This window comes from Manis pentadactyla, chromosome 11, assembly GCF_030020395.1.
Source record: "Manis pentadactyla isolate mManPen7 chromosome 11, mManPen7.hap1, whole genome shotgun sequence".
NCBI classification, from domain to species: domain Eukaryota; kingdom Metazoa; phylum Chordata; class Mammalia; order Pholidota; family Manidae; genus Manis; species Manis pentadactyla.
In genome coordinates this window covers 98,912,122-98,928,584 of record NC_080029.1, presented here as the reverse complement: position 1 = coordinate 98,928,584, position 16,463 = coordinate 98,912,122, and the positions used below count along the sequence as shown (strand labels likewise).

At 39.3% G+C, this 16,463-nt stretch overlaps 1 protein-coding gene across 3 annotated transcripts in view; it reads left to right on the top strand.

Moving 5' to 3' along the window:
• The window catches only part of ATP8B4 (ATPase phospholipid transporting 8B4 (putative)), a 214,187-nt gene that overhangs the window by 113,982 nt on the left and 83,742 nt on the right, over positions 1–16,463 (top strand). For all 3 annotated transcript variants that reach the window (XM_036932085.2, XM_036932083.2, XM_036932084.2), the window contains exons 9-10: positions 2,631–2,713; positions 12,451–12,609. In XM_036932085.2, coding sequence (XP_036787980.2) covers positions 2,631–2,713; positions 12,451–12,609 — 242 coding nt within the window. The remainder of the gene's footprint in view (positions 1–2,630; positions 2,714–12,450; positions 12,610–16,463) is intronic.

Here is a 16,463-nt window from a genome sequence, read left to right as displayed (position 1 = left end):
ACTTCATCAAATTAAAAATTTTTACTTTATATGTCAAATATATTGCAGTTAAATTTTTTTGTGTGCTTTGCAAAAGGCCCTTTTAAGAGGATGAAACAATAAGCTATAAGCTAGGAGAAAATATTTGTAAGCCATCTATCTGACAAAGGACTTCATATGAAAATTACTCAAAACTCAACAGTGGAAGAACAGTCCAATCTGAAAATTGATAAATAACATGAGGGACATTTCACCAAAGAAGATATACAAATGGCAAATAAGCACATGAAAAGATGTTCAACATCATTGGCTATTAGGGAAATTAAAACTAAAACCACTATGAGATATGACTATACACCTATTAGAATGGCTAAAATAAAAAACAGTGGTAACTCCAAATGCTGACAAGGTTGTAGAGAAACAGGATCACTCACACACTGCTGATGGGAATGTAAAATGCTACAATCACTCTGGAAAACTGTTTGGCAATTTCTTAAAAAACTACACATGCAACTACACACAACATACCAATTTCTTTTCTGAGCATTTATCTCAGAGAAATGAAAACTTATGCTTACACAAAAACTTGAATATAAATATTTATGGCAGCCTTATTTGTAACATCCTAAAACTAGAACAACCTGTGTATCTTTCTGTGGGTAAATAGTTGAACAAACTTGATACATCTATATTATAGAATACTACTTGAGCAATAAAAAGGAATTAACTATTGCTATATGAAACAATCTGGATGAATCTTCAGAAAATTATGTTGAGTGAAGAAAGTCAATCCCAAAAGGTCCCATATGTGTGATTCGGCTTATGCAACATTCTTGAAATGACAAAATTGTAGAAATGAGCCACATAATAAGTGTTGCCAGAGATTAAAGATGGGTTGGAAGTGGCAGGGAAGAGGGGTGGTTCCAAACGAATCCTTGTGCTGATGGAAATGTTCTATAACTTGACTGTGTGTGTCAATGTCAATATCTTAGTTGTGATATTGTGATACACTTTTGCAAGATGTCACCATTAGGGGAAACTGAAAAAACAGTAGGCAGGCTCTTTCTGTATCATTTCTTTTGCTGAAAATCATTTTGAAGTTTATCAAGGTAATAAGGCAGATTAAGGAAGAGAATGACAGAATACTGAAGGTATTAATCAGGAGTCTTGGAAAAAACATTTTTTAATCAATAAGGCCTATGTGTGATTATTCTTTCCCTTTATTTTCCACATCTGAAGGTGGAAGTGAGATATTGGGGAGAATCTTAAGGAAATAACTTAAAATGATGATAAACTTTGGTGAATGACAGGATATATAGGGTAGGGTTCAGAAAAGAGGGTTTTCTGCCTTAATTGGTGAGACTGAATGTTTCAACTATTTGAAACATTGTTTAAACGAATGGATACATTGGTCCTTTAGTCTCAACACCACTATCTCACTCTTATCCCTCAAGCCCAGCTCAACTTCTGCCTCAGTTATGAAGTTCTTCTTGATTATCTCAATCCCTGCTCATCACTGCCTACTAAGAATTGATAGATTTTGATCAGTGAGATTACTTTCAAACAAAGTAACTTCACTTATACATCCAACTTAGTGTTTCTTGCAGAAAGCTGTTCCACCCATGGGCATTCCTCGAGTTGGATTCATATTATCTTTAAATCACTGTGATACTCATTTATGGGAAGTTTAGACTAAATGCCCTCTCAGATACCTCCTTCTTAGTTCTCTAAATTCAATTATTTCCTGGTCTGTCGTGTAATTCCAAATGGTGACGTTTGCTTTTTTACCTACCACTTGTTTTTCTCAAGAAGACAGTAACCCTCGTGGGGCAGCATTGAGTATCATGAGTGACTGTGGTATATATTCAATCAATATTTGTTGACTGAATGAACCCACTACTAAACATTTCCATAAAAGATAGAACTCTGCAGATGGTCTTACACTGCAGTAGAAGAGAATGAGGATGAACTTAGTGAGAAACTGGCACGCCAGGCCCCTAAACACACGATGTGATTGATGGTCACAGACTCTTCACTTCCGGTCATTCCATGAATACCGGAGAGCCGTCTGTCTAATGTATGTGTGGTCCTGCCAGGGAGATGATTAGCTCACTGTGACCTGCTGAGTTCCTGTCTGGGTGTGTGATTCTAGACTTATGGAATTCTTGGCTTGCTTCTCCAAGAAAAAGAAAGCTGTATTCCTTTTCCCATTTAAATTTTAGCTACTGTGAAATTAGCCATGACCATCTTTTGCAAGTAAAACACTTATGTAGATAGTAGACTCTAGTGATACTGGTCTCCTTTATTTGGCAACTGTGTTCCCAGTCCTCATGTGTTTTATAATTCATGCATGATGTCTGAGTAGGTTCAAATGAAACCATATTTATTATGTTCTCTGTTCTTTCAAATAGCAAAACAGATTACTGTGTTGTTATACAGATGTGCAGTGGGGTGGAATGCCAACTATTCAGAGCCTGCAAAGCTCGGTCCACTTCCTGAGACAGTGTGCGAGGTGTGAATGACATTCAAAGGGAGTTTGTTGCATCTCTTGTGCTGGATTTTGCATGTGCTGCACCCACGTGATCACTTTAAATACGATGCTGTTGAACTGTTCCATATAAATATTCATATCATGTCAATTAATTTCACAGGGAAACAAACCTTAAAGTCCGCCATGCGCTATCAGTTACCTCAGAACTTGGAGCAGATATTAGCCGACTTGCAAAGTTTGATGGTAAGTGTTTGAACAGATGAACAAAAATCTCAAAAACAAAAAGCAATGTAACAAATGAATTATCCGAAATCCAATTTATGTTTCTTTGCATTTGGTGAAAGAATAGAACATTCTCCTGGCACCAAAACCTGTAATCACTTCCCACACTAAAGAGTAAAAATGTTTATCAGGGGGAGAGTGGCTTTATCAGTTCATTGTTCATTTCATCCTTGTTTTCTCTTCTCTAGATCTCCTTCCCTCTAGTCCCATGATACCCTTCACTTGACTGCCCTTGGCCTCCCTGGAGCCCCATGCAGACTTGCTGAGGATGATACAGGCTGCACTTTTATTTCTAGCTCTCTATCTAACTGTGCATCCATTCTCTGGCTCCAAAACAAAGACCAAATACTAGACTACAAACTTCTCCAAGACAGTAGACCTGATTCCTATATTTATGTATCTTGTGTAGTACTTAACATAATGTCTTAAAGATAGTAGGTGTTCAGGAAGAGTGTTCGGATTTATTAATCAGTTAGTTTGCTGTTGTCCTTTGTTTAGGACCATGGTTTTGTTATCACCATCTTCACATCATTTGACCCAGCCCATTGCTCCTTGCAGGGGGATACCCTCTCCCCTGCCTGATCTGTTCCACCTATGTCTTACTGTTTTCTGTTAAAACTATCACAGAGAAACAAAATTCTTCAAGTCAAAGAAGAGAGCCATGGATGTGAGGACTGTAGGTACCATGGCAGGCTGTGGGAGAGTCTTTGGTGCCTTCCTGCCATTCCTTAATGGTCTCTTGCTTAATACACTTATATATCTGGCCTTGGATATCAATATTTCCATACAGATTGGTTTTATTTATTAATGAATCGTATGTGTTTGAGACTATCTCCTAAAAAGTTTTCTTTGACATCCATTAAAGGAAAATGTGGACAAGTTCTTAGCATGATCCCCTGACTTAAAGCATAGGCAAATTTGCATTATAAAGTTTCTCTAATGCATGACTTAGAGCTAATAATGTCTGTGCTTGCATTTGCTTGAAACTCCATCTGGATTCTGTTAATATTTTAATCTCTCTTAAATGCGTGCTGTTATAACAAGTGTTTATAGAAAAAAATATTCTTCCAGTTTGAGACTCAAGTCAAGGGAATGGCCAGGAAACTTTGAATGGCCCAAGAAGTATTTTGATTAGAGTAAAACAAATTACACATTTTCTACTAAGTAATTTTTTCAATGAAATTTTACTGTTATGTGAGTCCAAGAAAACTAAATTGTGTTCATGAATCAAAGTAGTTGCTTAAAATACCTCATAGACTATGTGGTCCTAAAAGGGCAACTAAATATAATTTACCGTTACTCATTTCTTCCCTGGCAGAATTATACCTTTGTACCTCTATCAATCTACGAGAAGATAAAAATTCATGCTTTTTAGCTCTCTTTACCATCACAAAGCAGAAAATGATTGCTATAATTGCCCAGTTAAATTTCTTTCATAGATATTGGCTCAGATAGTCTACAGTATGATTCAGTTACAGATAACTCTGAAATGTTAGTGGCATAAACAGTATAAGTTTATTTCTCGCTCATGTCATATTCTGATGCAGGCCGGGTAGCCATGGTGCCTACATAATGGCTTCTAAGGTGAGCACGTCAAAGGAAGGATGAGACAAAAGAGCCACACTGACCTTTAACTGCTTCTTCTCTCACATGTCACTGGCCAGCATGAGTTAGATGGGTCCAGCCTAACTGCAAGGGAGGCTGGGAAGTAATGGGTATGGATATTTCTTGAGTGCTAATTGTCTCTACCACATCCTCCAAGAACTCTGATCATAGGTCAGTGCCAGGATAGTGTATCAATGGCCAGGTGGATTAGGTAGATTTCTTACATGGAACTGCAGGAACGGGGCCAAGAATCCACCCTCTAAGCATGACTCCTCATATACGCAGTATCTTCTACCCTGCTCGGCTCTTTCTTCTTCTCAGCACTTATCACCATCTGGCATAGTCTATAACTTACTTATTTTCTAAGTTTATTATATTGTCCATCTCCCCCTGTGGCAATGTAAAATGCACAGATATCTTTGTTTTTCTCATTGATATATGCCAAGTTCTTAGAACAATGTCTAGCACATAGCAGGTGTCCAATAAGTACTTAATGAATGCATGAATAAATGGTCACAAGTGCCAGAAAGTAGGTCCAGGGTCAGCACCCAGCCCCAGACAGATATGGGAGAGCAAGGGAAGTAGGGCCTAAGGTAAAGGGCTTGGGAATGATGTATGAAATGATTGGGCAGGAGGAAGTTTCCCGATGAGAACTTGTAGGACAAAACAAGAGTGTCAGTCCCTTCCTTCTAGAGGACAGGTGGCTGGGAGAAGATCATCTGGTGTGGTAGCATTATAATGTCTTTGCTTCAGAATCTTTTCTCCAAACAAAATTTAACACAGAAGCTCCCAAATTCAAACTAGTACAAGTGGTGCTGCTCAGGCTGAAGCAAGAAAATACTTCCTCATTTAAAACAATTCCTTTCTTACAGAGGGGTTATCTGAAATGCTAAAGCACTTGCTTATATATACAAATAGTCTTTTTAAAGACTTCATAAAACTTACTTTTAAAGTACATTAATTATTATTTACTAGATGGCAGGAATTTGCTTTACACAGCATAGGTAACTCTCCAAATCTCTAATGCACAGCTATTGTCTCAAATAAAGGCAACACAGACCTCTCTTTTCTATTATTTATACTTAAACTGTGGTCACTTTTCAGTGAACATGTGATGTCAGATTCATGAAGCTGGTATATTTCTGGGCTAAGAACCAGGTTTCTGCTAAATTTATTCTTTCATTCTCATTTTCATTTCATTGAATTTCAATCCACCTTAAATTTCCAAGCAATATGGCATTTTATGGGTTTAGCCTTATTAAAACATGATTTCCTGTTTTCTAAGAAGGCATCTGAAGAAAGAATAGAGGGATTAAGAGGACATAAATCAGGTACAATATACAAATTAGATTTCCTCTGCCAGCAGCCAAATTTAAAGACCAAGAAGATGATGCAAGATGGTAAGGAAAGTCTTTGAAAGAACTGGGATAGTTAACAAACGCTAAATCCTTCCCATGATTGCCCTTACTTTCCTACAGCCTGCAACTCTTCCTCCGTTCCCCTCTTTCCAAGCCATAGTTTTCAAGTTTTAATTTCAATCTCTCTCTGTCTGACACACATTCACATGCTATACACTATATACACATATTTCTCTAAGTACCCATTTCACACTTTCGCTTTCCTTTCCCCACTTTTTGCATTCTTTCTTACTAGTCTTTTTCCAACTTCCACTCTTTATGTTAGTTTACTTATTCACCTGCATTGTCTCTTCTTCTGTTATTCTTTATCTTTTCTATTTTCAGCTCTCTTTCCATATTAAGTAGTTTATTAGGTCTATTTTTTGCGTGCCTCCTAAAGACAGGATGCAATACAAAATACATAGAATTATACATACCTCCACATGTATTATCAAGTTTCTTTTAATTCTTTTATGTCTCCATTCTTTTCCTACTTCCTCTTTCTTGTCTTCTCTGTTCACCATTGATATAATGGGGTATCCATAGATTTCAGGTTTTCCTCTGATGACTAGAAAAAAGACTTCCTTGAGTCTTAGGAATTAAAGCTAAATATTACATCTTTTTGTTTAAATCAAAAGCATGAGATAGGCATTGTGTGCATTTGGAAATGCTCTGCTAGCCATGGCAAGATCTAACAGCTGAGACACCTGTGAGGCATGCCTTGCCTGTGCTCTGTCTGTGCTAAGTATTCTTTTAGCTTGTGACTTCTGGGCAAATTTGGATATGGCACTATTTTTTATTCTAGTTACTGTGTGATTTTTCATTTGAGAATTACCGAAGTATTTACTTTAGCACTTCTGTCCTGGCATCACAAGTGCACATCGCCCAATTATCTGAAGTCCTGTGTTCCGCACTCCTATCCCTAGACAGGTACCAACTGGGAACTCCAAATTGGGGATGCCAATGGTCAAAACCGAGATGGAGAGGACCTCGGGATGTCTCATAAGTTTCTCTGCCTCTCGACTTTTTTAAACAATTGAAATACTGTTGATATACAGTATTATATTGGTTTCAGGTGTACTATCGAGTGATTAAAAAATGATATACATTACTAAAAGCTCACTATGCTAAGTATAGTTACCATCACCATACAAAAACATATGATATTACTGATTATATTCCCCATGCTGTACTTTACATCCTCATGAATTATTTATTTTATAATTGGAAGTTTATGTCTTTTTATTCCCTCCACCTAGTTTGTCCATCCCCATCCCCCTGCTACACCAGGTGGTTCTCTGTGTTTATGAGTTCATTGCTATTTTGTTTGTTTGTTTTTATTTCTTTGATTCTCCATGTATGTGGAATCATATGGTATTTTTTTCTCTGTCTGACTTATTTCATGTAGCATTATACTTTCAAGGTCTATCCATGTTGTCCCAAATGGCAGGATTTCATCCTCTTTTATGGCTAATATTCCATTCTGTATATGTAATATATCTTTTTTATCCTTTTATATATTAGTGGACACTTAGGTTGCTTCCATATTTTAGCTATTGTAAATAATGCTTCAGTAAACATAGGGGTGCATGTATCTTTTCGAGTTAGTGGTTTTGTTTTCTTTAGGTATGGTATGGTGGTTCTATTTTTAATTTTTTGAGAAACCTCCGTGCTATTTTCCATAGTGGCTGCACCAGTTTACATCCCCACCAACAGTGCATGCCTGCCTCCTTACAAGGACATTGTCTTGCTGGCATCCTCTTGGGGTGTGGCATGAGCTTTCATTCACTCTTTTCTTTCATTCATTCATTCAGTCACCTGTTCATTTACCCAATAAATATATATTTAACACAATTCCAAGTGATCTGCTAATCCTGGGGATATAGGGGTTAATAAATCAGACCCAGGCCTTGCTTTCATAGAGCTTATAGAGCCCAGGGAGAAAAAAGTCATAAAAAGTGCTTATTCCCAAAGAAGCCTTTAATTAGGTAAAGGTCTTAAAGTTGTCAGGGTCTAATCATGACGTTGACATGAGCAAATACTCACTGTGTACCAGGGACTGGGCTAAATAATTACATATATTATCTTATTAAATCATTACAGCCCTAGAAAGAAGAAATTATTACTACTTCCAATTTGTGGGCAAGGAATCTGAGACCCAGATAAATTGAATAATCTTCCCAACATCTCAAGGTTACTAAGTGGAGGAGCCAGAATATGAAGCCAGGACTGGGGCAAAGCTGATTCTGTGAAAGCTCGTGAGAGGCTCTAAACTATAAGCAGAGAGGCAGCCTAGAGAGTAAAGGGGGTCAGCATGACAGCTGAGCACCTGATCAGGGTAAGAAATGAATTTCAAGAGTACTCCAAACATAAAGGCACAAAATTAATGACCAGAGATCAAGTCCTTCCAGGACCTGGATGACAGCATATTTTTAAGAAGTAGTAATGTTCTCATTGATTTTGAACATCAGGATTCCTGACAAGTGTTTATAGAGGAACTGGTCAAACAGAGAGCCCAGTGCATGCAAGACAGAGCTGGCTTTTGCTAGGTAAATCTATTTATTTGATAAGTTTTTGTATAGATATTTTTAGACATTTCAAACATTCAAAAAAATCGATATATAGCCTGTTAAATTTTATATGAAAGGTACATGACTTGATCTAATATTATAGCAAGTGTAAAAATAGAGTAGACCTTGATGTTTCACGTTAAAGTCTTAGGGGAATTGAAAAGCTTATCTTTACCAAAAAGTAACTGGAAATAGTTGTTAATTATACATTTGTAAACTGGACATTGTTATGCCTTGGGGAAAGCCCTGAATGTAAATTGTTCAAATGTGTTTAATAATCTTTTGCATATTGTTATTGACTGGACTGAGATCTGTTTCTTACAATTTATGACAAGTTTACATATTTGGTATGACTGTTAATACAGAGTTCTGAACCAGGGAAATGTTGACTCTTTATTTCAGGAATCTTTGTGTATTTTGTGGTCCTTTCTGAAAAATAGCATGTGTATGATTAAAACACAGAAAACCAAGTATTTCTTTCTGGTTAAAGAGAGAAAAGCAAAAAAGGCTTGGTTAGCATCTTGTGACTTTTTTTGACTTACCAGATAAGTTTCCCATTCACCTGGACAGAAGCACAGCTCAACAGCAAAGGTGATGTGACTGCATGAGACATAGATTTCATGTATAGACAGACAGGAAGAACAACTTCCTTCTTTACTGCTGGTGTTGACATGGATATTGTGGTGGTGGTGTTGGGTGACTGAGGCTAAGGTGACGCTCTTCTTTCTAAGGAAAAGATAAATATCATATCATGAGGGCAACAGTAGTGGGCAATCTCCTAAACTCTGAGAAGCTTGTGCCTGGAGAAACTTTTGAACAGCAACAGTGATGTCTTCTTCAATAATCTTTCTTATGGCAAAATTGAAATACAGATAATCAAGACATATTTCTAACAGTGGTATAAATAAAGAAATAAACCTAACTTCTCTTGAAAATCATGGAATACTGAGTACTGAGTTCCTTTTTCAGGATAAACTACAGATTTCCACTTTGAGGTAAATAGTGAGAAGGTTATTAGGTTGGTAATAAATCAACAAGCTGGCTAACTGAATTTAGAGTTCTGAGGAGGGTGCAGAATGAAGTCTTGTGAATTTTGCTTAGCACGGGCCTAGAGAATTTCTGTGTGATTATAAACTGGATGAATTTCTGTCTGCTTTCATGTGTGTTCTTTTCAGAGGGGCAAACAAATGTGACTAGCTAGTTTGATTACATTTGTACTTCATTACTGACATGATTTTTTCCCAGTTGTTTTATTATCCCTTAAAGATGACTTTGTGTTCCAAACATGTTTTCAGTGAATAACTATCTGAGAAGAAATGCTGTTTTTCCTAAACTGTTTTCTCATCTATTGTCAGACAATTTACTACCTCTTACTCTGATACAATTAGTGAAGGAAAAAGGGTCCTAGAGTTTTCCCCTAATCCTTATTATGCTTTAAAGCTGGGATATGTCTTTGGCTGCTTGTAATGTGCTTAAAGGTCCCCAGCTTTTCTCAGCACTACCCCCTTCCCCCAGCACACACAGTGTGCTCAGATCTACTTCTATCCCTTATGAGTTAGGCCAATCTGAGCCCTCTGTTGTGGGGAGGCTTATTATGTCTTCCAATCCTTTTTATCATTATTACTATGCAGATATACCCACTTCTTTCATTCATCTTTGCTCTACTTTAATACCCATCTCGTCTCCCAGATTCTCTTTTGAAATCATCTGAAATTTTTTTCAACCATTTCTCTAACAAATATTTAAGCTACTATTAAATTAGCAGTATGTACAATATAGTGTTACAGAAGTGAATACAATGCTCCCTTCAAAGGAACCTATTCACTCCTTTCGGAAAGGGGCAGAAGAAAAATTGGGAAGCTTGTTGTTTTATGATAACAGGGCTAAGAAAGGGGAAGTTGAGCATTTCTGAAGATCAAAAATATAGTTTGGCTTTGTTCCCACCGTTTTGTTTTGACCAGGCCCTGTAATTAGCTCTTGGAACCCTGGGACCACACTCTTTGAGAAAGGATGAACTGGGGCTTGGCCCCAAAGAACTGAGGCAGAACCCCTTGGACTTACTGCCTGTTCCTGTCTAGAACCACACCCAGGGTGTCAGGCCAGAAGTGGATGAGCCTTGGGGCCAGGGAGGAGCCAGCCAATGCGTACAAGGCTGAATTTGCCTCCATGTCAGTCTTTGTTTGCAACAATAAAAATGATCAAATGAGCCTGTTTTTTATATTCCTATTGGCAGGCACTGTGTATCATGTTGTTTTTGCCCAAAACACATTTTTTTTTAAGTGGCCAAGTTTGAAGCCTGAGAAATGGAGTCTTGGGTCAGGAAACTGGGATAAGCTTTAAGGGTTGCTGTCAACCCGTTATTTTATGTAGGTTTTACTGGTGATACTCGATTCAGGGGTCTACAAAATTCAGGAATGAAGATTACTGGGCAAGCACTGGAGATACTGAGTTCTTAGAATTTAGTAAAAGTCTCCTCTTCCCAACTTAATTGACCGAACAACGTGGGTCAGTTTTAATGTACTTTTTAATATCAGTGATAGGCCGTAACTGGAGCAACCAGAGTTCAGGCACTTCCCTTGTATCAGCAATGACTTTGTGCAGGTTATTGAGCCTCATGAAAATCCTCCTGCCCGGACTCTTGTCAAGGACTCTCTTGTTTAGCAGTGGGCGTCTGGGAAGCCTACTGAGTGCTCCAGTTGGGGCTGTTAGGCAGCTCTTCTGCTACACTGGGGAAAGGGAGATGGAGTTGGGAAGAGTGGTCCCAGGCTGCGAATCCCTCATTCCTTTCAGGGTTCTGTTTCCTTTTTCATGCAAGGTCTATTAATGGCAGTAAACTGGTTGGTCATGAGTGATCAGACCTTGTGAAAACTGGCTGTTGCCACCTATGTCTAGAATTTTAAAAGGAAAAGATATCCCCCTAAGAAGGAAAGGAGCCATACAAGGAACCCCTGAAGTCAGAAGGAGCTCACTGAGCGTTTTAACAGCGTAACCCAGAAGCTCTCCAGCGAGGCTGGTCTCCTTTCCCGTCGGTCAATGCTGAAGACATGCCTCCTTTTCTTATCTTCCAAATGTCACTTTTTACATTCCAACCTGCCCTTTTGGCTTTGACTAAATAAATGTGTTTTTATTGTTTTTGAGAGGGAGAACTTTGTAGGTTACTAATCTCACCCCGACTCTAGCTTGAACCCTGTTTGGATCTACCCACAACCTCCTTTTCCATTTCTCCCCTCTCTTTTCCTTCCTCTCTCCCTTTGTCTGTCCCATCTTTGTACTCATTACTTATCAAATTTACCCCAACTGGTTGCAATGAAAATGTATTTTAATCTAGTAGTTCTATTTTGCGGCAGGGTCATAAAAGATTATTTCTGGTTTCTTTTTCTGTCAAGAAAGCCAGCCCCCTGAAACTGTATTTTCTTACTGAAATAATGGAATGAATAGATTCATTTATTTGGAATGGGCATGTCTTAGGTTTTGTATGGGCTTGGAATTAAAAAAAAAAAAACGGAAGACATCTTCTGGCCAGGTTGGGGCAAGTTTCATGGCGCCTTTGAGAGTCCCCAAAACTCTGAATTGAACCAAGAAGTGCAGAACAGCTGAAAGGGACCACACGCATTCTTGGCACATGTGGCAAACGAGGACCAGGGTCCTCGGGGGAGACATTAGTAGGATCCCCGAAATTCTGATTATGAGACCTGATTAACTTTGGTTGTAAAACAGGAAGGATGCCACCTAACCTGTGTGAAAATTCACATTAGGTAAAAAGAGGTGGAATAAGAAAAGTTTTAAGGACAGTCTCTGCTTCATCTGTTCAAAAAAAAAAAAACAAACTGAAGCAGAGATAAATGACTTTTTTTTTTTAGGAAGAAAACTCGCATGGCTCTCAAGGTTTCTGCTCTTATTTGGACAGAGAAAGCTATGTTCAAAACATGTGATGGAGGTCCATCACTGTGTCCCAGCTTATTTTTCCTAGCAGTCTGGCATATGTCACATTGTGCCGTCTAAAAGAAAAGGAAAAATACCCTGTCTGGAGAAGTAGGGGGTAACACAGTCCTGTGAACTTCTAAAGAGACTTCAAGGTGAGTCATAAAGAGGTGTCTTATTCTTATTTTTATTTTTATTTTTACAGGGATTGTTGTCTGCGAGGCGCCCAACAACAAATTGGATAAGTTCATGGGCACGCTCTCTTGGAAGGGCGGCAAACACTCGCTCAACAACGAGAAGATCATCTTGAGGGGCTGTGTCCTGAGAAACACCAGCTGGTGCTTTGGAATGGTTGTTTTTGCAGGTACGGCCGCCTGCCTGGGGTCCGTCCCGAGAGCTTCCTGAGACGCGCGTGGGCAGCGTCCGCGGCTCTCCAGGCGGGATGAGCACAGTGCTTTCATTCCTTACAAGGTGCCAACTCTTGGCACTGCAGAGCGCAGGGCCCCTGGGGAAGACACTGCTGCTCTGGGAATAGAATGTGTGGCCCCACTGTGTGAGGAACCACTGACAAGACATCATGACCTTATTCTGAAGGGTGGGCCTTAATTACTTGGTGGGGGTTAGATACCTACTGTTCAATTTCTCTTTCTTTAACCCATCTCAAGCATCCCCATCATTATATGTATGAATCAACCTGCCTTTACAGTGGGGGAAGAGCATGAAAGAAAGCCCCTGTTCTGTTTATTTTGTAGTTCTCAAAGGTCAAGCAGTGCTTTGGAAAACACTTCTTGGAAATCCTGCAATCATTTCTGTTTATACCTCACAGCTGCTTCTACTGTTTTTCAACAGGACAGGGCGGGTGGTGGGATGGGGGTTGGGAGGGGTGGGCCAGGAAAGACTGCGGGAAGGAAGTGCGGCTGGGAATCGGGGGAGGGAGGGACGGCCTCTTCCTCTTCCTATTGGCCACTTGGTCTGTCTCTTCTCTATCGCCGCTGGCCCCGGGTGGCACCTCTTGCTGAGGAGGCTTACAGCAACACCGTTTCCTAAAGCTGCTCAAGTTGTACTTACGGCTTCAATTGCCAGTCCTAGATTTTAAAAATCCTTTTTATTGTGACACCAAATTAAGATGTGTTTTGGGCCCATCAACTGTATATGTGATCAGAATCAGAATGTTCTCCTTAGCTGACTTTCCTCAATGCCATCAAAATGTTCATTGAAGACTCAACAGTGTTCCAGACCTAAAAAGCCCCTCCCAGTTCCTCCTAAATACTCTCAGCTGTGGGGGTTTGCACGGCTCTTGAGGCTTGGGGCACCGCCATTGTAAGGACTTCGAAAGACCCTAGAACTGAGGCAGTATATGTGCTTTTATCTGGGGATGAATCTGGTTTTATATTTCTTTCATCAGATGCTTTTATTCTTTAGTCAGGGAAATAAACCTACGGTCACATATTTCCTTATTTGCATCTTTCTTGAACTGAGAAAAAGAGAGCTGGGTTATACGTTAACCTCCGTTTACCCTCCCACTTAATGAAGGGGAGACTGCCTGAAGTTCCTCTGATGGGATGAATCCTCCTGGTTTGCTCTCTGTCAACATAAAAATGGGGGTACTTCATCCTAAGAATGAGCTGTAGTCCCAAATTTTGTTTGTATCTGTGTGATCTTGTTTGGAATGACTAACTCAGGACCATGGTTCAGCTGCAGCATGTTATGCTAGGATAGCTGTTTGAGCTCCTCAGAGGCTGTTTTCCATCACAAGGTTGGCTCTATGGGAAAACGCTCCTACATAGAAGGGAATGGGGTTGTAAGTTGAACAGTCTCACTCCGTACAAGTATAACAGAAAGTTCACAGAATTTGGATTGGGTAGATCTAGGTTCAAATTTGTTTACCAGCTGCAGGATGCTAAGCCTCAGTTACTCAGACTTCCTAAGCTTTCATTTCCTCTGCTGTAACATGGGATAACAGTGAATACATCAGATTCGCTGTAAATAAGTGAGGCAATGCGTATGGAAGAGGATGCTTGACAAATACTCTTTCCTTCCTTCCCTTCTTCTCCCTTCCTTCAGCATCAATTCAGAGTGCATTGTCTGTTCCATAGGCTGAAAGATGGGAAAATGTACTGCTTTTTGGATCTTGGCCATGGGGGCTGTGGCGGAACATCCTCTTTTTTTGTGTTGTGTCCTAGGTGGTCACTTGCAAGGGACTTTCACGAGGCAGATATTTGGAAAACAGAGCATGCCTGCATTGACTTTAGGCACAAATGTTAATAGAAAGCTTAACCGGAATAATGCCAGGCAGACGAATGTTTAGTTTCATCAGTCAATCAAATCAGAGTTGATGGAGAAACGTCTTGATTGCTACTAAGTCCTTGGTTATTGCATTAAAATTTTGCTTCCTCTATATACCCACCCACACTTTTGTAAAGAGTCCCTTTATTAAAAAAACTTTCCTCCAATAATCCTTGTTCAATGTATCATCTATTTCCTGTTTGGACTCTGATGAGTCATAGTCTTAAATACACGTTGATTTGAGTGAGTCAGTTAATTAATGGACTATTTCATATAGTTTTAAAAACACTGGTTTAGAGTGAGAGCTTTAAAGTTGGATATATCTGGATTCAAATTCTGTTTCTGACTCTTGCTGGGCAAGAACTCTCAAGGAAATTACTTAAATTCTTTGCTTCAGTTTCATTATTAGTGATCTAAGGATACAGTACTAATATGTTGGCTTGTTGTAAGCATTAGCTGAGATAATAAATAAAAAGCACATATGCACATTGCCTAAAACATAGCAGGTGCTTAATAAATTGATTCATTAAACGATTATTTATTGAGTATCTACTATGTGACAGTCACTATGCTATACTCTTTTGCAATTAAGAATGTGAGCAAAAACAAATTACAATCCCTTTACTCATTTGGTTTTTAATCTGGTAGGAAGAGAAAAATTAATCTCAAATAAGAAGGCCAGTATGGAGCATGGAGAGCACGGGGGATAAAGACGGACATGTGCCTGGAGATGTGGATAGGGGCTAGACTGCACAGGATCTTATTGTGCATATCCAGAATTTTGGTGTCTTTATCCTAAAAACATTGGAAAGCCATTGCAAGTTTTTCAAACAGATGGTGTGTGGGTGTTAAATTGGAAAAGTTCACTCTTGCCTATGGTGTTCGTAAAGTTGGTAAATAGCAGATGCTGGAAAGAGTATATGGGGTGGGGGAGGAGGAAAAATACTGATTAAAGTTGGGGACAGAGTAGATGCAGGGAGACAGAGTAACTAGGCTTTTATTATAGTTCAGCTGAGAGATGATGGTACTTTGGGTTAGGGTGGGAGTCATGGAGATAGACTAGACTCCTGGGATTCTCTCTGTTTCACAACTAGGTGGATGGTGGTACCATTCATTGAGATAAGGAACTTAGGAGAAAGATCATAAGCTAGGCTAGACAAAGGCCATTTGAGGGGCCTTAGAAAGAAGCAGGTAAAGATATCATATAGGCAGTTAAATATATGAATTTAAATATATGGGTTTAGAGCTTAGAGGAGCAATCTCAGCCAGAGATATACATTTGACCCCATAGGTGGCAACTGGAGTTGTGGTCTTAGATGAGATTGTCTAAGGAAGGTGGGTTGAGAAAAAGAGAAGGTGGCCTATGCCTGGGCCTTAAGGAATTCCAGTATTTAATGACTGGGTAAAGGAGGGTGGGCATCATGGAAGACAAGGAAGGGGCTACCAAGGAGACAGGAGGAAAAGCACAGTAGCACAGAAGCTGAGGGCATGCTTAACAGTGTGAAAAGCTGGTGAGCCATCAAAGGAGGCCCAGAGGACCCTGATGAGACCACCAGATGTGTTTGGTGGAGGGACTGGTCCAGAAACTAGGTTGAGTAATGAGCAGGAGATGAGGAAGCAGCCTGTTGAGTATAGAAAATTCTTTCATCATCTGTGACTGTGAGGGAAAGAAGAGTTGTATGTATTCACATCTGTGGATATAATTAATTATATGCTTAAAGACCCATTAAGTGGATTCTTTGCTGTGTGTGTATGCATACCTAAGAAGTGTAGATTTTTTGCACAAAACTGGTCTGTCAATATTTCAGCTTTTAGTAATCACAAACTTTATTTGCTCTTTGGGATCTTTACTATAAAAGGAGTTTTTCCCACCCTTGATGTCCATATGATTTTCATAAATGATTCTGAGAAAATGTGGGTGGTCTCTTTTAT